The sequence below is a fragment of the Pagrus pagrus genome, assembly GCF_965226575.1.
Source record: "Pagrus pagrus genome assembly, chromosome: 3".
NCBI classification, from domain to species: domain Eukaryota; kingdom Metazoa; phylum Chordata; class Actinopteri; order Spariformes; family Sparidae; genus Pagrus; species Pagrus pagrus.
This window is the reverse complement of record NC_140187.1, coordinates 16,895,879-16,919,667: the sequence shown is the minus strand read 5'-3', so window position 1 is coordinate 16,919,667 and position 23,789 is coordinate 16,895,879. Positions and strand designations below refer to the sequence as shown.

At 40.2% G+C, this 23,789-nt stretch overlaps 1 protein-coding gene across 1 annotated transcript in view; it reads left to right on the top strand.

Moving 5' to 3' along the window:
* Positions 1–23,789, top strand: part of LOC311255176 (voltage-dependent calcium channel subunit alpha-2/delta-2-like) — a 43,123-nt gene that overhangs the window by 1,251 nt on the left and 18,083 nt on the right. The window contains exons 2-13 of the mRNA XM_084349436.1: positions 9,619–9,700; positions 14,555–14,671; positions 14,876–14,935; positions 19,372–19,416; positions 19,548–19,683; positions 20,339–20,470; positions 20,572–20,629; positions 20,726–20,776; positions 22,685–22,784; positions 22,906–23,067; positions 23,170–23,280; positions 23,380–23,458. Of these exons, the coding sequence (XP_084205562.1) occupies positions 9,619–9,700; positions 14,555–14,671; positions 14,876–14,935; positions 19,372–19,416; positions 19,548–19,683; positions 20,339–20,470; positions 20,572–20,629; positions 20,726–20,776; positions 22,685–22,784; positions 22,906–23,067; positions 23,170–23,280; positions 23,380–23,458 (1,133 nt within the window). The remainder of the gene's footprint in view (positions 1–9,618; positions 9,701–14,554; positions 14,672–14,875; positions 14,936–19,371; positions 19,417–19,547; positions 19,684–20,338; positions 20,471–20,571; positions 20,630–20,725; positions 20,777–22,684; positions 22,785–22,905; positions 23,068–23,169; positions 23,281–23,379; positions 23,459–23,789) is intronic.

Genomic DNA, 23,789 nt, shown 5'->3' with positions numbered 1-23,789 from the left:
CGTTTAAATCAATCCCGTGCTTCGCTCTTAATTCCTCACCTTTAACCCGTCCCTGTTTAGTGCAGCTGGCACATAACTTGAGACTCCAGTTATCTGGGCCCACCTCCAGGCTCTGCAATCAGGCTGCTCTGGAGGGAGGAACAGGCCAGATGGTCCACTCATCTTCGGGGCACGCAGCGAGGGCTCTCTGGCCAATCACTACTGGAGATCCGAGGTGTATTTACCAATTAGGAAGGAGGTCTATAAATCAGAGGCGTGTGCGTGTATGTGTATGTGTGTGTTTTATGATGAATTGGGTTATTTCAAGTAGGGTATAGCTGCTGCTTTCTCCTCCTCCTCCTCCTCCTCCTCCTCCTCCTCCTTATTTTTCTGCTGAGTGCTCCGAAACAGCTACATAGCCCTCTGCCCTGGGTCTCTTCATGTAAGCTAAATGAAGCAGAATCGCTACGCTGAAGAACAGCATCTCATTCCAATTAAGAATTAATACTGCAGCAGTGAGGATTTATATCCCTTCGCCCTGTTTTCACTCCCGCCCCTTCTGTCTGACTCTTGCTTCTGTCTCCGCAGATAGATAGATAGATAGATAGATAGATAGATAGATAACAACCCTCTCTCCACATAAAGTATGTCTCTGCTACTAATTTGCTCTCCAACTACGCTCTGGAAGAAATGTAATTCCTGCTTGAAATCATTCACTGGCAATGTTGTTTTTCCAATCCAGGAAGTGTGACATCAGTTAGACTTTGCAGAGCAGGACTTTACTCATGTTTTTGGGGTTAAGGCAACCAAAACACCTGGTTAAGAATGGGAAGAGATCACAGAGCAAGGGCTCCCCTCGTGATTATTTTCATCACCGATCGATCTGTCTTTTTGTCAGTCGATTTCGGTCGTCCTTGTGGTTCTCAAGCAGTGGCCCTTAAATGTATTCTTGCATTGACATGTAGAGGGCAAAGCGTGTGAAGTTTTACAGGGAAGGAATGCAGAAAACTGGCGAGTCTTGTCGAAAAACCTGTCATGCTCTGGAGTTTTCTATCAGCCGAGCGGGAGAGCCTTGTGTCTTTTGTGTCCTCGAGTTTGAGAAGTATTTTTACAGAAGTAGCTGCAGTTGCTCGAGAGAAACACACATGAAAGGAAACACCAAGTTCAGGTTCACTGGCTTAACTATTTAGAGGAAAACAGCCAAAAGAAAGAGAAAACAACATTTTCTGATGTCTTGTTTTGTTTGACCAACAGACAAAAACCCAGATGCGATCAATTTACAGGGATCTGGACAAAGGAGGAGCAGCTAATCCTCACATCTTGGAAATTTTTGCTTCACAATGGAGCTAAACGATTGATTTCGTTGCTTGCTGTCACTTAGATTTCTGTTCTGTTGATCAACAAATCAATGAAACTTCTTATTGTTGCAGCATTAATTGTTATGGTTAAATATTAAAAAAAGTATTGTGGTTCAAGCCAGTGCTGACATGGTCCTTCCCTAACCTCTGCCCAGTGCTTTGAGTTGATTAACTATAACCATAAAATGTTAATCATGTTTTAATTGAACACCTCAACACACATAATAAAGACAGAGCCCCAAAGCATTAGTTTGTGTTGCCAATCATTAACTAACAAGACTATAAGAGTCTTCAGCTATGCTAATGGCTCCATGAGACTCTACAGCTGTGCTTTGAGCTAAATGCTAACATGTAGAGCTTCCACACCTCCGCTGGCACTCACAAACATTCTGACTATTCACGCCTGCACAACATTGATTTTGTGTCTTCTCTTGTCTCGCAGAGAAAACATGTTATTATACTGTGTAGCAATCATAAAGAGATGCATACATGCCTGTTATAACGAAGGGAAATTATGTTTTAGAGCACAGTAACATTCAAGCTACATTTTTCTCTCAGTAAAAATGGAGAAATTAAAAACAGTGTTCGACCGATCATCTATTCTTGTTAGCATTTGGCTAAATCACCGGAAAAAGTGAAAACCGTCCGCTTAGGTAATTACAGTTCATCCTGCGAAGGACGTTAATATCTGAACCAAAGTCATGACAGTCCTTCCAGCAGTTGTTCAGACATTTCATTTAAAACCACAAACTAAGGTTTAATGATATGGTCAATTTCATTGCGATTATTTTGAGAGATATTAATGTACAATAATGTATGAATGATCATTTTTGCACTACTATTTAATTTCACTGTCAAAATCATGATGACATGACATTTGGTGACGTCTGTACCGACTCTGCAGCACTACAGGACTTCATTACAATGCTGTTATTCACACATTTTACCTTTATCAAATTATTGCAGCTTCTTTCCATTTGGATATTACACTTGGCCGTACCGTACTTGTGGCCCTGTTACAAACATTAACCTCATGGCGTCACTATAGAGCCAAAGTCAGAGGATCGCCAAAGTCATGAGGATTCATCCTCTGGGGATCACGAGTTTGTTTACAAATTCATGGCAATCCGTCCAGTGGTTGTTGAGATATTTCAGCCTGAACAGACACGTTCATCCCTGTAGGATGTCTAAAAAAAATGTAATCTGGACAGTGTTTTGTTTCCTCCAAAACATGTTTAGTTGTGTACAAACATCATTTTTACTAAATAGATGCTGCACATAGACAAAGACGTAACACATACATATATACATGGAGCTGTAAATGTCTCCTCTATCTCCTGCTCATCCTCCACCTATCGCTCTGCTGCTCCACCCTCTCACCCTCTCGCTCTCTCTGCTGTAAGTGAATATGGGTCACATCACGTACTGCCTCTCTCGCTCTCCTCCCAGGGGTGTGTGAGTATAGCAGGTAACAGAGACGAGGCACGAGCGCGCTGTGCTGCTCAGCCGCTTCATCGCAGCACTGCGATACGGAGTTTTCTGACGTCCCACAGGGCTCGGGAGGAGACGAAATGGAGCACGCAGTAAAAAACTTTGGATTGTGCTTCAGCTGCACTGACTCACGCAGTTAAAGCTGTGCTGCAGGTCTGTGAGCTACAGTCATAAAACAAACCTGATTTATTCACACTGTAGGGTTTTTACAACCCCTTACAGTAGCGTTTTTGAATTAACTTGTGATGCAACAAGCTTGTGACTCGAGTCTTTTACGTTTGTTCAGTGATTCTGTTGATCTCAGAATAATAATGGTTTGGTAATTCAAGTCAGTTAATGGGAAATCATCGTGGATACTGTTATTGTTTTTGTTAGAGGTATAGGAGTTTCCTGAAAACAATGTATAGTATAGTATACGTTTTTCTCGCGCCTAAACCTAACAAGATCATAAGCTCAGCCTTTCACAATATAAAGGAGAAAACTGAACATAAAGAAACTCAAGTGGCAACACAAAGAAATGTAGTTTCATCATGTCTCAACAATATTTGTGAAAAATAAAGTGCCAACATTGATTCTGGTGATTGGGTTGTTCTGTATCGCTTTCACTCTCCTCCGTGTTTGTTTGTAGACTGACATCTTCCAGAGCAAATGAAACATGAGCTTGCAGTCTGTCTGGTTCCCAGGATAGTTTGTTTGATTCAAAGGCTTCATTGTCATATGCAGAAATAAACACATCATCAGTTGAATTCTTAGTTCACTATGTCTCTACCTAGTGCTGCAACTGACCCATTTACAAATGGACAAATATAATATAATAATATGAAACAATCAGTGTTTTTCTATTATCACATGATAAGATATGTATCATCATATACCCCAAAACATACCGCTGAAAGTATTTAAAAAAGTAACAAAATGTACAAAGTTGACTGATTTAGACCTGGAGAATAATCCCAAGATTGTACGTGCTAGTCTGGCTTAAATGTTTTATTTCTGCCAAATAAGTATTGTGTGAGAATCACAAGATGCTGACTCACCATTGTTCTGTTCTGTAGCAAGAAGGAACAGCTCGGTCATTTATTTTCATAAACATCTTCGTTTGATCAGCCATGGTGGTCTCGGCTTCAGGGCTGCAGTAATCACATTAACACGCTGGCCTGTGGCAAGTCGGTAGAAAATGAATCCTACTGACAACCAGAATGTGTTTTTAAAAGGGTTTATCAAAAAATACATCTTCTTCTGATCATTGCCACTTTCACAGTTGTCAATAGCTGCTGCTCTTTTTTCAGATCACTTTATTCTGCCGCTGCCTCAGCTGCCTGGAGCTGAAAATAATTTTCACTTTTAAATAGTGCCTCTGCTTGTCGAGGACACTTTGTCAGGCACTCCATCACATCTTAAATGGGCCTTAAGAGTGATAGTTTTGATGCTGCCGGAGTTAAAAAAAAAAAAAATCAAGTGTTTATATCTTAATTTTCCTGCAGCCCAGAGGAACGTTTCTATCAGAAGAAGTGAAGTGTGATGGAGGACGGTCACCTGTGTTCAGATCATAATAAAATGAAAACTGAGGAAACAAAGGATATCCAGATAATGGCTCTTCATTGTTGAAATGGGTGTTTCTGTGGATTTGAGCTGTTAAGCCAAAATTTGTGGCTCTTCCAACACTAGAAACAAGACTTTAATCTGTGATGTTGTCTCGTAACTCAGCTTGGAGCTGTCTGACTGATAATGAATCGGCTCTCTGGTCACTTACAGGATTCGAGCCGATTTTCTGGGTATTAAGATTTATTTCCTGGTTCGAACTAATTTAGGTAGAAAGCTCAATTAAATGTTTCGGGTGCACAAAGACTTCCCTAATCCATTTGGTCTGGCTGAACAGGGGATCACATTCAGAGTCAGTGAATGAAGGCTGAACCAGTGAAGTGAAGTGATCTTAACTGAAACTGCTTTCATTCAGTGATCCTCAGGCTCTCTTGAGAATAAGACGGCAAAGACCAGGCATACAGGGAGTCTATAACATAAATGCTGTAGTATTTACCACAATCTTTAGTCCTTTATAGCATATTCTTCATCCTAAGTGATTCTGTTCCCTGTGGCTAGTAGACTGCACACGCATTGATGCACTGAATATGAAAGACACCAGCTCTCATGCTGCAGGATGCTGCTTTTGTTCTGATAGGTTGTGTAGGATTGTGTGTGCTGCTCTGAAAATGGCAGTTTGGGATGAGATTATGCTGTTAATCACTAAGAGCACATACTGTATATGTTGTGTTGCTGACACTGTTGAGTGTTTCCTTTCCGTGCTGTATTGAAAATAACTTCCACTGGGGTCATTCTAGCGGCCCTAGGACTGTGACGTAGGGAGGACGTCATGGTGGATGCAAACAGTAGGTTCAAATATTGCCAGACATTTGCTTCCTTGTTGAAATTTACAACTTCTGTCCTCCGAGCGTTCCAGGTGCACGACAGCAAACGTTCACATAAAACTTGGCTGACCGTTACAAAATGACGTCTCTTTGGGCAAGTGTAGACACACTGAACCCTCAGCTGTGCAGCATCCTTGCACATATAAACAAAACAGAGGAGGGAAAATGATGCATGAGATAAGAAACGCCTCTATACTTTCCATATTATGACATTTTTATACAACCGTATCTAAATATAATAATAATACAAATACATTCTACCCCTGCCATTGCTACCATTGTTGTGTGACATCGGAAAACTGCTCCGGGGGTAGTTGGAGTAGATTTACCTAGAGCTTACAAGTAGGAAGTATACTGTCCTGTTTTGTAGGAGGTCGGAAATGTTTTAGCTCCAAGTTGACTGTAATGCAGCATTACCACGCTATAAAATCATATTTTCTATAAACTGATCAATCTACAGGTTGTTAAGTTAGAGTGAGAATAGCTTCCGACTTAAGTCTGGATGTAAAGGTGGTGTGTGGCCGTTTAATGTCCTCGACAGCGTCTGTAGCCTCATTTAGCCACTTGTTAGCAGCTGCCATTTAAAGCTAGTTAGTGCTTTTTAATTCAAATTTTGGGTCTTTACTGACGTATTTTATGTTGTACAGCAAGACGTGAAAACATCTTAAGCTTGTGTTGACCACGGACCTTATTTCAGTCAGGAACACTCGTCACAGGAATAACCATTTATTGCGACAAATGGAAATACAGTTGTGCTTGTTGCTGATGGCTCCGCTCTTAGATGCTCCCTCCCTTATTTTATCACAAATTATTATTATTATTATTTTAAACCTGACCAAACTGTAACCGTTTTGAAACACACATCATGTGAAAAGGAAGTTCTGACAGCCTTTATGTTGTTTTTGGAGTCACTGGCAATCAACCTATGCAGACGTTTAGGTAGGAGGATGCATTGGCACTTACAGCACCAGGCAGGGAGAATGAACGATGTTACCGAGTTGCATCAGGGGAAAAGTGTGCACATACCATTAATCATCTAATATCAGATGCATTGGTTACCTGAAAAGTGTTGACAGGAAACATAAAACAACGATGAGATGTTTGCTTTAATATCGTGTTTTAATTGTAAATAATTCAGTGCAGAGAAACAAATTAATCAACACATTAGTAAACATTTTCCTGCCTGGATACAAGCCTCCCATCTGCTCTTTGTCTCATTACCGTCTGACCCCAGGCTGTGTGTAACCAGTGATCATTTAGAGAACGAGCCATCATCACCTGAGGCATGGTCACTGCAAAGTCAAGTATGAACCCTGAAAGCTTGTTATCCAGCAGCAGCATGGATCGCAGCACTTTGATTAACATTGTCTTGATGGAATTGTATCTGCGGTTTTTTACCACATATTTCTCTCTTCACTGGATGCAGCGGATTTGTCTTGTGATTTATTCTAATGAAATTGATCATAGGGGGAAAGTGGAGAGTGTGTTTCTGAAGTTCACATGCATAAAATCAGGAGTGGGGGTTGCTTTTAAACATCACGTAACTATGCCTGTTATATATCTAGATAATGCCACGCTGGAATTTAGCATAATGTCCAGAAATCCTTCATTAGATTGCTCTGGCTGCCTTCCTACTCCATCGCCAGCTTTATTGCTTTCCTTGCAGTTCTTCATGTTGCCAATAAATCATATTACGCTACCAAACCATCACATCAGACGGCAATAAATGAATGTTTAAACGGGGCAGGGCATTCTTCTTCTTAGCGATTTGCTAATGTAACACACACCATTTATTTTAATGTTACATGACACACAGGGGAATCAGATGAACCTCTGATTGCTAGATTCCTGCAAAAATATCAACTAAATATCAAACTATTCACGTCATTGTTGAGCATCATAGCACTGACATTGCCACTCTAGCCATTTCTTGAAACCATCACAGGGAATAATGATCTCTTCACAGCTATCTAAACTATATTAACATGATTAGCTAAAAACAGGCAGGCAGCCACTCACCTCCTAATGTTAGATTCAGGAGCTCAACTGGATTTTCCACCTCCTGTCCTGTAGACTCACATTTCAATGTTTTTCCCAGTACACCCCTAACACGTAGCCCTACCCCTCCATTTTGCACGTTCACATCTAGGGGTAGTGTTTCCAGATTCTTGTTGGGATAGAGGGGCATGGTGAAGTGTTAGGACTATATGGCCCTCCAAACAGGGATTTCTCAAGCCAACAGTCATGACAACTGTCTGTCTTTTCAATGTATTATGTTCCTTTTCTTCATAAAAAGCATAAAACATTCGCTGATGTCTCAGTCGCTAACTACCTAGCTCACTAATGTTACATTCTTATGGCTGACTTGTGCATGACAGTCCCATATTTTCACGTATATCAATGCCACATCCTCCTCTCTGATGGCATATGGTGCTTGAAATTTAAGTCCAGCAGTGAAGTTGCTGCACTCTGTCCTGCTCCTGGCAGGAGCACAGGGGTCAAGGGGTTCACTCGAACATGAGGGGTAGGGGTAAAACTTGGAAACAGGATTTGGCAGCGGCAGGCGATCCACCACTGAGCAGACTGCTGGAAAAAAAACTGCCACAGAGGGTTGGATAGTGAATTGATACCCAACCCCAAATGTTCAGGACGAGGTGTCGAATGTTGGACAAGAGTTTTTGTACCTGTAGGTTGATTTGTATCTGTAGTTTTAATCTGTAGCTATAAATTTGGGATTGCTGTGGCGCTCTGTGTCAACTCTTTTCACACACAAGCAGAGATAACGTGCAACTTCAAACCTTTGTGCAGATTTTCTTCATGATCTACCACATTGGAAATTATTTGTACAAATCTTTTTCTTATTTGTTCACATGATATCATGCACATCAACTCCTTCGCACAATTTCAAAAATTAGATGATTACATCTATTTCTTCAGTTTTCTTTCAGTAGGCCTAATTCAAGCAATTGGATTCATTTGATCGGAACATTTTTACACGTTCACACATTTGAATGTATTCGTACAAAATGTTTTCACACATTCAGATATGGCAATACTTTTTAGTCCAGTTTTGCTTCCATGTAAAACAAGGCTTCTTCTTCTTGTGATGTCTGTGTGGGCTGGGAGGGAATTAGCTGCTGGAACCACATGTGCTGGAACCACATGTGCTCTCACAGCGCTGGTGTTTCTGGTGTGCAGTCGATGGTGGGTGTGAGTTCTGTGTTGGAGTTAACATTTGCGATATTGGTAGGAATGCTGATGCTGTCAGATGCTTAACCATGAAACAGCCAGCTACCCAAACCTCTGAAAGCTTTCCTTTTTTAACATTAGTTTTCCTGAAAACATCCTGTGTTGGTGATGACAGTCCTCCAGTCCTTTGACGGTGTGTGTTTGTTTATCCAGCGCAATATAAAGGAATTTGCACAACACGAACAAAATCAACAGGATGAAATATGACTTCCATTGTGAGTATAGAATAAGTATCTAGTGTATTACTCCCCTCTAGAGCCACATGCATACCTCTTTCCCACTGGATTGTGGGGTTGTTTTGTTTATCCTGGCTCATTAGTCGCTCTATTTTTAGGACATTGCAAGAAATGCCAGTTGCATCAAATGATCCTGGCTGTCGCAGCAGGTTTTAAAAGCTATTTATGTACTTATTACATAATGATGTGGCAGATTGTATGTTTTTCTTTGCTTTGGGAAATATCCTTTCACAGAATTATGACGATGAGCCAACAAAGCTGATTAGGTAGCGCTCGTAACGTTTCATGGCCTCGCGCTCAACCTCGGCGATGGATGCAATTGTTGAATAAGCTTCTTTTCTATTCGTCTTGTCAGTCAATGAAAGTTGCATCGGACGAGAAAATGTTGAATTGGTGTGATCAGTGGTAACAAGACAACTGGAGATGTTTTTTCTTGTAATGATTTTGTTGATAGAGTATCAAAGTTGTGTTTTATCTTTTATCTTGTTAATTGTGTTGGTTTCAGTCTGGAAGACAATTTTTTTAACCTAACCCTAACCCTTGACATTGTTTACATCTTTGAACCACATCTGTTTATGTTATCAAGAGCCAAAAAGAAGTAATCCTCTCATTTTCAGAGTCATCTCTTTTTGAAGATAATTTGATTTCTTAATTGAAGCACGTTTTAATCTATGTACATGTAACAGCTTTGACTATTGTTGCAACACCACTGTTTACTTCTTTGAAATACTCACTCTCTCATTCTCTCTCTTTCTTTCTCTCTCTCTCTCTCTCTCTCTCTCTCTCACACACACACACACACACACACAGACTCACACACACATATCGTTTCCATTTGTTTGCGTTGTGTGACAGTCAGCCTGTGATGTCTATCCACAGGATAATGCACTGGGCCAGGCGTATCGAGCAGGAGATTGACAGAGTCTTTCAGCACATCACTGGAGCTCAGCAGTTGAAAGGGGTGAGTGTGTAGCTCTCTTTTTATCGTATATACAGGTTCTTACTCATCACAGTGCTGCATTAACTCAATAAGAAATGCACCCGGCAGAGAGGTCAGCGTGCAAAAAAAAAAGAAGACACTGTGAATCCATTAAGTTTCAGAGCCACAGCAAAGGAGGTGCCTGGAACATGAAACAATGAGAGTCTGCCTTGCATGAACCTCTTTGTTTCTTTTTTTCCCTGAATTTTATTGGGAACAGCCAATAACACAATGCTTTAGCTTTCCCTGGAGAGACATAAAACTCTTTGTAGTAGCTCTCATATTCATCAGTTTCCATCATGTATGCTCGGCTTTTGAGATGCCAAAGCCAAATCTTGCTGGCACTTTGTGTACTGTTTGCAATAATTATCAATCTTGCACACATGGCACGATTCAAGCGAGGGAGATGCATGAACACACACCCACAGTGGTCTGATTTAGAATATCTATGTTTCATGAAGTCATGAGCTTAATAACACCTACATGCATGAATACTAATTCACATCTTTCATAATCTGATCATGTAATACCTGCGTTATTGTCTTGCTAGTACAGCAATTCACTTTCATGAATGCATTACTTTCATGCACATGTATGTTTCATCAGATGCATTTTGATGCATTTTTGTATTATACACATTAATGTGACGCATGGCTCTCTGCAGTAACCTGGTGTCTAACTGACACAAGGAAAAATAGCCTGGATTTTGAACATTTCGTCTGTAAAAAGGTAGCTTCTGTGAAAACTGTCACCACAGATCAGCCGCGAGGATAAAATGTTGGCAGTTAACGTTTCTGCGAACCACAGACACATTTACATTTGTGTGTGTCATAGGTTACGTACCATGTTGACATTTCTAGACTACATGTCATATCACATTCACGTGACATGTTTATGATCTGACTTCCATATCCTGAGGTAGAGGGGATGGTGGTGGAGTTACAGGTGAGAAAGCTGTCAAACCAGTGATCGCAGTTCGAGACTGCCTTCAACATTTATAAGTGTGAATCACTGGATATTTTTAATTAGATGTTGGGACAATTTCCAGCCATGTTTATGGTGACAAAAAGTGGATATCTTTGACATGAAGTCGGGACATCTCCAGCTGTGTTTGTCATGACCAAAACAGTTACTTTAAGCCTGATCTTTTTCGAACCCTAACCAATTGGTTTATGAGCCTAAACCTAACTAGACCATCAACACAGCATTGTGACAACATAAAATTGAAAATTGAATCGAATGGATCGTAAAGTTGCAACCTAAAGAAATTCCAAGTGTCAACGTGGTTTTCAGAAACGTACATTGTAACACACATACACGCCAATATTCCTGCCGATTGGATTAGTTACCAATGAGGTTAGTGGGTTGTCCAGAGAAACATGGGTATTGATAAAAGATGTCTGTGTTGACATTTTTAAAGGATAAGGTTAGGGATATCTTTCATAACAAAGCTTATGAAAAGGCTAAAACTAACACTGTTTTTGTACATGTCTCAACACTTTACATCTTCCCTGCTACTGTATATCTTAATCTCAACTCAAAGTCCATTTGTTGCCTCTGAAGATGTTTATCTTTAAAATGAAATCCATTTTTGGAAAAGGATAAATAATTTGCAGAAGCTGGGCTCTGTAGTTTTGAACAAAGAGCAATTTTGGGACTGTTCTCAACCACAGATTTGGTTTGCTAGCAAGTATTACAGAGTAGTTCATGGACAACACTGGAACGTCATGGAACAGAAGAGAAGAGAAAGTATATCAGAATTGGGCTTCACAAGCAAAACTTGTTTGAAGAATCTATTCAGGGATCAGGGAAACAATCAGCATATTAATCAGTAATAAAAAGTAATTGTTGGTTGCATCCCTAAAATGAAACTGAACTAAGCTGTTTTGATATTTGTGGCAGAAACTGAAAGTTGTAACCACTGACTGCATGCAACATACACTGCAGATACATGTCCAATCTCCTTTACCTGTAGTGTCCAATAAGTCGTCAGTGTTATTTAACATCCTCGCTGTAACAGTTGGGGCGGCTGAGAATGAGGGGCTGTCCCTGACGAGGCAAATGCCAGAAACCAGGACCAGAGATCATCTGTAGGGGGCAAGAGAGCCCTGCTCAGTGGAGATGTGTGGGGGCGTTCCCTCAGCAGAGCAGCGGCACGTGTCCTCTCTGTTTGTGTCACAGCAGAGCAGATGGTCAGCCTGCAGCCTGCAGTAATGCCTTGATGTGAGACTCACTCGGTCATTCAATCCTCATTAATCCCTCCGTGCTCCTGAAACACTCTGTTAAAGAAATTGTTCTACTCTGCCCGGAGAGCTCAGTGCAATCTTCTCTTGTCGAGGAAATGCGTGTAATTTAAATTAAACGTCATTTTCGATTTCTCAACTTATAAAAAGCCAGATTTTACATTTGCATTTAATGTGATGGCCTCTGTGATACAGCCCGGCTCCACATCAGGTTTTCTTTTTTTTTTTACCACTGAAACGGCTTCCTGCAGTTTGATAGGACTGTTTTTGATGGTGCTGTTTGTTAATTAAATCCGAAAAAGACAGAACTAATTTTGTTTGTTTTATTCCAAAGAAAGCTACCGTTTCTTAACCTTGGAAATTGTTAAAGGCTGTTTTGATAAAGGTTTATTTTATCTACATCACATCCTCGGTGAGCATTATATCTTGAATCTGAGTATATACCACACATGGCCGAGTTCTTCGCAGACGGCACGCGGCTCACAGAGACACCCTGTTCATTACTGCATGCTCCCATCTGTGCGGCCGGCGTGGGCCAAAAAGCAGCTGCTCAGTACACAACTTGAGGGATGTCTTGAAGTTCATTTCATGAAGTCCATTTTATAGGAAGCGGCTGTCATACAGTATGTATGCAGGTTGGCCAAATGTATTCATCCAGGTCGGTGCCTGTCTTATTTTCACCTTCTGTCTGACAGCTTTCCTCATGAGGTAGAGCGTCTGATGGCCTGAAACCCACCAGACCGCAACTCATAGCAAGATACTGAGGATATCTTGTCCCCTGCATATCTGATGATGATGAACCTCTTGAACTCCACTTGGGTTCTGTGATGTTCATGTTTTTGCGCCTAGATGTGTAGAAAGGGGCAGTATTTCGTGCAAACTTTCTCTACAGCGCCTGATTTTGTTTTTATGCAGTTGTAAAGTTTCGAAGTAGAAAAAGTCCCTCAGACATTTGCTCATGCAGTTCAAATGTGTCTTCCCTCCAGTGTCGTTCCCTGGATGTCTCCCAATGACCCACAAAGGATCTCTGGAGTATGAAATCATAAGGAATACTTTGTGAGGCCACATTTCAGGTCCTCTGAAGTTGAACTGTGATGTGTTTCCATGTGAGGTCTAATTTAACTGCTGGTCCTCTGGAGAGGAGCATTAAGAGCAGAATCTGGGTGAATCCGGTCTGTTTAGCTGGCAATAAGCTTCAGAGCAGAATGTAATGAAAAGGGGTAAACAGTTATTTTACCTTTCCTCAGAGTGAATCACACAGCAGACCGTGACTCAGCTGTATACATTAAAATAGATCTAGTCTTGTGGCTGAAATAGACTCTAAGCTTCCCATTTATTGTCATCTCTGAGGGAAATAAACCTCAACCTTCAGCTCCACTGGAAGACATTATTAGTGGAGGAAATGAAGCCAAATGTTTCACCCTCAACCGGCCAGCTCTGCAGCATTTCCTATGTGGTTTAAGCCTCATAATCATTCAAACTTTGTCTCTGTGTTGTCATGAGCTTTGAGTGTATTTTCACTCCAGGTTAAAGGCACACTATTGCAGAGTTGGCATATGATGATGTCCAGGGTGAGACATTGTAATGGATGATAACATCTTTTTTGGGGGATAGGGGGGGCAACAATTATTTTCTTATTGCTGCTTCAATAATGAAAATAAAAAACATGACATGGAGATGTAATGTTAGTCTGCGTGGACACATTACTTATCTGCGTTCTCTGATAGGGGGACGCCTTTTAAATCACAGTGTTACAACAGTAGAGGGGTAAGTAATCGATGACTGTCAGCCTTCGGTGATGGATGATAGCATCGTCTACTACCACGACCCGAGTGAGCTACCAACCCAAAGCGTCTGTATTTAATGACCAGGGAACGTCCCGAACGCTGAGATAATAAAAAGAAAATGAGAAAATACAGGCAGACAGCAGGCCCACACTTCCAGTGGCTCACAAGTGATGATTGAGAGACTTTTCTATCAGCCTATACATTGTTTTTAGGGAACTCCTGCATAGTTTACCATTAATTAACATGTAGCAGGATGACATGTTGTTGTTCCTCTTCTTTGTGGGATTAAGTTGATAACCTTGGCTAAGAGAATTAATACCACATGGTGTCTGACATTCCAGTTGCGTGATTCTTCAGTGAAAACTTTTTTTCAAAGACAAAAAGCGACATTGTGTGTGAGTAGACTGCATGCCAGGAGCCATATTTAGATCTGAATTGAACACAAACACAACACATGACTTTTCTCCCCAGTGTCCTCAGTATTTGAATAGAAAAAAGGATTTGCTTTTACAAATTCATGAGTTTTGAATTATAAGGGTCTGTCTGCCTTCAGGGTTGTTCTGAGTGAATGTTGTCTCCACATTCAATTTTACGATTATCATTTTCAAATATCACACAGATAATGCCCACACCAGTCAACGGCACTAATGGTAACACAGATTTATGTGAAGTCAGCATAGACAGTATGTCGAAGTTTGCATTTTGTCATTAGCAAGACATTAGGTCAGCAGAAACAGACACAATAGAATGACTGTGCAGCTGTTATCGCTCTTATGTTTTTAACTTTGTCCATTAAAAATTTACAGATATACAACGAAGAGAGACGACGGTTTAGTCTGGTGAGGAATCAGCCTCGGAAGATTGTGGAGAAGGTTGCTTCAGATATCGAGAAGCTCCTGGCTAAGAAGCGCAAAGCTCTCGATGTGAGTATTTCTTGTGAAACACTGACTGTGATGTTTCATCTGCTGCTTATTTCTTCTTTTGTTTTTATAGTTCCAGGTAGTGTGATAATAACATTATATTATGTCATATATCAGTTTTCTTCTTCCTCCTTGTTCACAGAAATCAGACATGTCATCGCACTCTCTCCTCTAATGTGAGTGTTTCTCTGTTCTCAACATTTTTAGAGGTTGGCCAGTGAAGCAGAGCGGCTCCAGCGAGAGCATCTATGGCAGGATGGAATAAAGGTAAAAACATTTTTTTAAATTTTTTTATTTTTTTAATTTTTTTAAAATAATCATATTTTTTAATATGATATTTTGTATGACATACGGTTAATATTATGTTTACTGTGGACAGCATCAAACTCAAAAACTTCCAATGGTCGGTTATGTTTTTTTGATCTTTTTATAAATTATACATGAGCTTTTTGTTAATTTTGTAGGTAATAATGCATGGATCTTAATGAAAAAAAAACAATAAAGGTTGCTGGTATCTATGAGTGAGTACTGGTGAGCTTAAATGATGGTTTAGCAGTTATGGGTGGTTTAAAGTTCAGAGGCTTTTGAGTTTTATATTGGATAGGATTAATAAAATTAAAGGGGATTGTTGGGCCTTAGCGGAGGTATTCTAGTTTTCAGTCATGTCAAGACGATTATGAGTCCATGAACACGCTTTACAACAAATTCACACATGCAAGTCCTGCAAACCTGCGCCCACCACCGCACCAGCAAACCTCGTGAACTGTTCTGTAACCTGCAGTTATCTCTGACTGGATTCTAGACCGGACTCAACCCTGAAATATAAGACCTGACCTGACCCATAATCAAATAAAATCTCAGAGCTGCTGCTGGGTCCTGAAGGCAAAAGCTCAGGACGCAAAAGACTGTCAGGGTGCACAACAGCAAGAGGTTATAAATAAATGATAAAAATAAATAAAAAGGCTGAGAGTGAGAGTGCAGATTGCGGAGGCAGAAACACCCCCCAGCCTTCAGTGGATTTTGTTCACTTGTTTTTCCTTCTACTCAGAACCAACTCCACGGCTGAAGATCACACTCCCCAATATCCTGCTTACTCTACTCACAGCTGGCACAGCGGGGATACCTTCATTAAATATTTAGATTGTTTGATAAGGCACCACTCATAACTGGCCTTGTACGTTTCTCCAAACACTGACTAGAAAAATATTTCCATTTGATTAATGCAGACAGATTTGATGCAAATAGACTTTTTGTTTATCAGACTTAAACACATAAATGAGGCTTTGCAGATATGCAGGGGAGAGTCAGAACCACAGAGTTTGATTAATTAGCCTGTGTTAATTGTTTGCGTGTTGTTCTATTGTGAGATGAAATCGTTCTCTTCAGCCGTCTGCCTCTGTTTCACCTGTTGCTGTGTTTAAAGGGGATGAAAGTAGCTCATGTGTCATAACTGAAGCTCACTCCAACTCACTCAACTGCTGATTCTGAATTCCTCTTAATAATGTATTCAGCCTCTCTTCCACTTTGCGCCCAGCTGCGCCTCTGTTGCGGCGACGCCTGTGGTCATCAAAATTGCAAAGAAGTTTCTGCTTATGTCCATTTGTGTTTGTGCCTGTAGATTTTGCTTCCATTCACGTCCGTGTCCTGTTTCAGGAAAATAGCGCCTCTAGGAAAAGAGCCTATGGTTTTTTCTATGTCTTTCTTGTCTTCAGTGGATTTGACCCCTATCACAGTTTAATGTGGCAGAAGTTTTAAAGTGTGATGGAGGTGGAAAGCCAGTTTGACAAGTTTCAATTTTGTTGGAAAGATTGTTTCAATTCACAATCTTGGAGTCAAGCCATAAACGTAATCCATGTTTAAACTTATTCATTATAATACACTCTAAAATCTGACTTTACTTTACTGACTTTACTTAAAAAAATTGTTTGAGGAAACCAATTACTAGACTAATGATTTTTAAGTTATTCCAAACTTTTTTTTAGCTCGTAAGACTTATATGTGATGGTCTACTTTACAAGTCCAGGGAGCAAAAGGATGCAACAAAAGCAGGCTGATAAAAATCCAAGAAAAAAAACAAAGAGAAATACAAAAACAAACTACAAAGCCACAGGGATTAACTATTGAAGCCACAAAGAACAGGTGGGAAAAGACAAAGACAGGAAGTGTAAAGCAAAAATGACAAATAAGGAGTCTCTTTCAACATAAAACAGGAAATAGCAAAACTAAAAGCAAGGACCATGACAACAAAAGGCATCAATATATCTAGTGTTGATATGTGGCCAAAAGAGTTGGACAGGTTGACAAAACAAAAGCGAGTTTTGATTAAATAAGGCTAAAATCCAGAGACCAAAGCAGATAACAATTCAAGTACTTAAGAATTACAAAAACAAGGAATTAACTAATGAAACCCATGTGAAAACAGAAAACAGGCCAGAAAAAGACAGGAAGTGTAAAGCAAGACAAGACACAGGAAGAGTGTCTTTCACCATAAAACAGGAACTGAACAACACAACTAAAACCAAGGACTACAATCTATTTGATTAACATCAACTGACTGTTGCAGTTACACAATAAAAGTGACACTCAGAGGTAGGCAGGTATAACAACAAAAAGCAAGCTTTAATAACAAAGCTGAGGTCTAAATACAAAATGCAAATACAAAAAAGTTGGCAACAAAACAGAAGGAGCAGAAACTAAATAAAACTAAATAAAGTACAAACCAAAGAAGCACCAGGAACACAGGCGGGAATAGAAGAATACAGGAGACGCAGGACTGATGTGGGGGAAACAGAACGTACAAACTGAAAATAGTAAGAGAAAAACACAGGCTCAGGGATTAATCAACAAATAAAAACACAGGTGAAGATTAAAAAAAGGTGAAGAAAGAACAAAGGGAGGAAGTAAAGAGCAAAATATGATATCTGAGGCGAGAACTACAAAATAAAACAGGAAAAACCTAAATGTCAAAGCATGACACTGACAGTCAAAGGAATAAGAATGAATTATTGCTTTGCACAGCGAACAGGTTGCGTAGTATTCAACCAGCGATGTGAGCTCAAATCAGATGGATATGTCTCTGAGCGCTGTGACTCTAAATAGGACGACCTGAGAAAGAACATTTACACCAGTCAGCTGAGCAGATCCCTCCGTGCTCAGCTGGGTGAAACAGACGACTGAGAGCACTCAGCCGTGCAGCTCTGTCGAGTCCCACACATATTGGCATCCCACTTTTCCACTTGGTCTGCTTCATTTGCCCAGCAAAATGAAACGGGGTTAACCTCATCCTCTCACATGGCCTCTCATGTCCTCCTCTGAGGCACTGGATCCCTCTGTCGTTTTAAAAGACAGGGGAGGTTTTGCATGATTTAGCCCATTCATTGAAAATGGTGTAGACTTTCCAAAATGGTCATCCACTTTCTATAAATGCAATAAACCCTTAAGATTGGGACACGCTGTTTTCCAGCATCAATATGAAGATCCCTATTCCTTTCTTTCTTTCTTTTCTTTCTTCTTTCTAAAAAATATGGATCCTTTCTTTCTTTCTTAATACTCCTCATTCTTTCCCATTCTCTACCAAAAGCTGACTCGATATCTGTGTATTTGGCAACACATTTTTAAACAGAGATTTGAAACACTGCTGACAGGCTCGGGTCTAAAGAAGCAGAGCTCTCAGGAGAGGTCAACATGGAGGAAAACTCACAGGCGCTCCTCTGAGGAGGGGAGCTCTGGATTACTAACAGCAAAAAGACAAACAGCACACAGGAAGAGACTTGTCATATTAACTTGAATAGTAATTCAGGCTGAGACCCTGTTTGGAGATAACATTTAGTAATCAGAGCAGACCAAAAATAGGAACACAGCAGCCCCTGAGTAGATGTCACGCTTATTCTGAAGTATGGTAGGACTCTTCAGAAACTAAGACTAACAGATGGTGATGCTCTTCCCAAGCCTGACAGCCTGTCTACTGATTCATAATGTGACAGCACTGAGCGGAAAACAATTGGAAACATTTGGTACTTACAGCATCAAGATTTGCTGCTTCTTCTCCATGCTGTTCTCACTTCTGACTGACCTTTGTGTGATTATTGTTGCCATTTCGGAGATTAAATGATTAATTATTTGCACAAAATTGAACAACTAACAGTATCAGTCCCACCATTCATGTGACATTCACGAGTGAACCGATTGGTCTATCTCGACGTCATTCAGCACATTGATAGACCTGGTCATTGTGAGAAAATAGGCTGTGATGAATGGCTGCTGCTTGACTTTGAGTGTTGCTATGGCGATCCTAACAGCATGTGTTAAGCTCTCGTGAATAGCCTTATGATGCTGTTAGTGACGGTACAAAAAACTCGCTGATTTCACTTATTAGTTGTATCACCACTCTGTAATAATGCATCATATTTGAAATTTTGCAAATGGAGTTTTCCAGACTAAATCTAATTCATTCCTTTAACCCGTCATAGATTTTGGCTGCAACTATTCTATTTATTTATTTATTTTTTGTTTATATTTGGGTTGACAAGAGACTTTGGAAGGCATATAAATGAAGAAGGACAAAAATGTTTTGTTTTGGTGATCGAGACATTAATCCATCCCTCCATGAGTCTACTGACCTTAGCACATGTCTACCAGTCCTTGTGTTGTTTTACAGTTGTCAACACTGCAGCTGTCTCTTATGTGCATCTTTTTCCTTGTAGGAGCTGGACATGGCTTATTATGACTCAAAGGCAGAGCTGGATTATGTGAGTAAGAGACAAATACATATTTGCGGAGGTCATTTTGAAAGAGTGTAGACTGTAAATCAAAAGTGTCTGTTTGCAATAAAAAAAGGTGCAGTAGTCGTGAAAATGCTTTCTCTCTCATGTTCTCACAGTATTCCATGGATGGAGAAGGGGAGGTGGAAAATCCTTCGCACATCAAGCTGGAGTTTGTGTACGATCCAAACTTCAAAAACAATGTCAACTATTCCTACACAGCTGTTCAGATTCCCACAGATATTTATAAAGGAGGCAAGTGAAGTTCTTATCATATTGTTTATTACACAGCAGCATGTAAAGATGCCACATAGAGAGGCAAAGTCACGCCCCTTCAGGTGGGAAATATATGTAACGTATGGGGGAGAGAAAAATCAGTTTTTGAATTACACATAATGATGTTTGTCATTTTAAAATATTTTTTCAACTGGTGAAATTTGCAGTTCGTCTAAAAAATTAATGAAATACAAGACTGTGAAAGTACGTAATTAGAAAAACTTCACAACGTCGTCTCGTTTAACGCTAACCAAGAACTAACTAACCTTTCACGTAAGTGCAGCTGTTATGTCCACACTTTTTCACCTTTTAATGCTTTTGTCGAGGTGACAGCCATGTTCGTGTTGCTGAGCAGTTTTACACAAAACTAAATGGTATTTTACAGTTTTTACAACAAAATGTGGCTTTCTTGACTTGCAAAGTCTTTTAAATTTATAAAAATATATGTAATTCATGGTGCAGGATCAAAAAATGATTTGTCTCTCGCCACTGACTACTGGACAATTATTTTCTGAAACAAGGTCTCATGGGGCAAACCAGAAGGGGCCTGACTTCACCTCTCTACGCTTCTGAGTTCACTTACTTTACATATTTTAAGGGCATATCTAAGAATTTTGACTCTGTTCCCCATCAGCTCCAGTCATTCTGAATGAGTTGAACTGGACGCAGGCGCTTGAGAAAGTGTTCATGGAAAACAGTCAAGAGGATCCGTCTCTGCTGTGGCAAGCGTTCGGGAGTGCGACAGGTGTCACTCGCTACTACCCAGGTAGATTTATTAACAACCACTGCTACAGAGGTCTCATTTTAAATGGATTGAACTCAAATGTACGTAAATGATATAAGACAAAAATCTTTACATTTTTTCAGCTACACCTTGGAAAGCCCCTGATAAAATCGACTTGTATGACGTCAGGAGGAGGCCCTGGTACGGTTTGCTGCTTAAAACATCTTTTCATGTTGTTCTTATGCATGTGCAGTAGATTCACAGGGTTGAAGTATCGTATCTTTTTCTTTGCCACAGGTACATCCAGGGAGCCTCGTCTCCCAAGGACATGGTCATTCTGGTTGATGTGTAAGTAATTAATAACATTTCGCAAAGTGTGGTTCTGAATTGTCTTGGGTGAATGTGTCCGTGTCTCTTCTACTCCTGCCTGTGTCCCTGGGATGTAAAAAAAATCCCACAAAACTTTTCTTCTCCTCGCAGTTTTAAATAATTAACTGGTGCTGAAATCCATCTGCGAAGCGTTCCTCGGCCTCTCTCTTGCGCTTCTCTCTCTCTCACACAAGTGAGGTGAAGAGACCATCTCTGGTGTTATTACACATAAGTAAGCAGCTTCTTCAGGCGTTTAAAGGCCAGCGAAACAAGCTACTGTAGCCTCAAGTTGTATTGTAGTGGAAAAACAGCGCACTGGCAGTGAGTCTGCAGCCAAAACCAGCTGAGAGTGCGGCTCATTGTGTAACAGACTAAAGGTTAAGTTGATGATGATATAGACACTAGAACAAAATCTAAATTGGCTCGTTGTTTCATAGTAAGTGGAGGAACAGCAGAACATACAGTAGATATAATTTGATAACTGTGGCTGGAGACCCTGGTTGAGTCAGATGAGGAGATTGATACCACTCTTGTGTGTGTTCATTCAACATTAGGCCCTTGATTAAATAAGGTGATAACGTGTTAATCGGTCAGCTTTATAGTTGCTGGAAGGTGGATTTTGATACCTTTTGACAGAGCCAGTCTAGCTGCTTCCCCCTGTTTACAGTCTTCATGCTAAGCTAAGCTAACCAGCTGCTCGTTGTCTAACTCTACGCCAGGAAATGACAAAAGTGCTTAAAGCTTAAACATGATCTGACTGAATTGTGTCTCCTGTTACCATGGTGGATCAGGATCAGGATATGGTAGAGTCTGTTTTGTTTTCAAATTCATGATCGTGCACAGCAGCCTGCTGTGTCACTGTTTTGTCCTCATGGCTGCTATTCATTGAGGTGATGAGTGGTCTTTCATTGGCACACTTTGTTAGGTTAATTATATTATTGAGTTGAATGAGGAAAACATGAGAAGAGTCCTCATGCATGACCTTTTATTAGCATGAAACAGGTTTGTTCATACACGTATACCAAGAGAGTCACCGAGGCAGCCATGCACTCAAGTCCAAATAGGAAACAATGAGTACTGAACGATGGACATTTCTGAGCTCCACGTTGTTTTGTATGATTATAATTTTACTATAAGCCAAAAACCTGAAGATTATAGACTCTAAATGTATTCATTAAGACAATATTTAGGATCCTTAAGGTATAATTTGCTAAATAGTGTTTGTCCATATATTCACTGGGGTTACATTAAGTATTTTTTGTGCTTTCAGTTTTAGCAGCACTGCTGAAAGTCGTGTTTAGGTTACTGCAAACTGGACATGAGTGGGTTCCTTTGTCGACTGCAAAATGTGGGAGGAGAGAGTGGAAATATGATCAAAAAACTGCCCAAAGGGATTTATCAATGATGATTCATTTCTGCTGCAGGGGAAATGACCTCTGTGATTGAACATCTGGAGGAAGCATGTGTTAATTTTTCAACACTACTGAAGATTTTAGTTGGGACTCAGAGGGAGAGAGCAGTTAATTATACTGTTCTTATTAAAAGACCTAATTGGGTGTTTTTTTTTTAAATATGTTGAAGCAATCAGGAGTTCATAAGTTTACCAAGAATCTTCTACACTGATTTCTTTTCCATATGTCTAAAAGTGTTTTACGATTCAACCACTGATCTTTTCCTTGAGCTCATATTTCCTCACATATCCTCCATTGTTGTAGGCAGAGTACACAAATGCAGCCCCACTAATTTACACAAAATGAGTCGGAAATGCCACAAAATCAGGTCCCATTTAGAAGCACTTTATTCACATCAGCTGCAGCCTGGCTCACATACTTATTTTAGTACAAACTAAACTTAGACATCTGCCGCTGCATAATTGTGTTTCCTCAGGAGCGGCAGCGTCAGTGGACTCACCCTGAAACTGATCAAAGCGTCAGTGATGGAAATGCTGGACACTTTGTCTGATGACGACTATGTCAACGTGGCCAGGGTTAGTATCTGCGAGCGTCTACACCACTGATCCTCCATTGTTTCCACATCTCTCTGTCTTGGCTTTGTTGTTGCTGATTTTCAGTCTTTTAAGCCAAACTGTGTCTCCTGCTGTGCTTCAGTTTAACGAGAAGGCCGAGGCTGTGGTTCCCTGCTTCAAACATCTCGTCCAGGCTAATGTGCGCAACAAAAAGATCTTCAAGGATGCAGTGCAACAGATGCAGGCTAAAGGCACCACGGACTACAAGTCTGGATTTCATTTTGCTTTCAACCAGCTGTTAAATGTAAGGGCATATTGATTTCAACATCGACTGGGGACACTGTTTCACTGTCGCCAAAAACTGTTGTTCCCTCTCATTCATCTCCCTTTTAAATGTATTTTTCAGAAGACAAATGTCCCTCGAGCCAACTGCAATAAAATAATCATGCTGTTTACTGATGGAGGAGAGGACAGAGCTCAGGATGTCTTCATGCAATACAACTGGCCCAACAAAACGGTTGGTTTCTTCTGATCATCTCACCTTCACAAACACCCTTCAGTAGCATATAGCGTCTAAATCGTCCTCTGAAAATGTGTTTAATTTGTTCCTCCTCAGGTTCGAGTTTTCACCTTTTCTGTGGGTCAGCACAACTATGATGTCACACCTTTACAGTGGATCGCATGCACCAATAAAGGTGAGTCATACTGTAGCACAGTGGGCCCAAGCTTTACTGTCTGATGTGCGTTCATAATTAAAACTATTAATCATATAAAACGGATATTATTACTCTGTTTTCTTCTTGCAATTGATTTGTCAATGTTGCTTTGGTCAAGTTTATATTCGTATTTGTTTACATACTGTATAGCAGAAGCTGGATGTTTCGACGATTTATCCAATACTTTAAACTAACAGTTTAATCCATTCCTTTAGGATAACAGTTTCAACCATTCAATCATTTGGGTACTTTGAGTTTAAACCATTTAACCATTACTTTGACAAACATTTTGACGAACTATTTATCCATT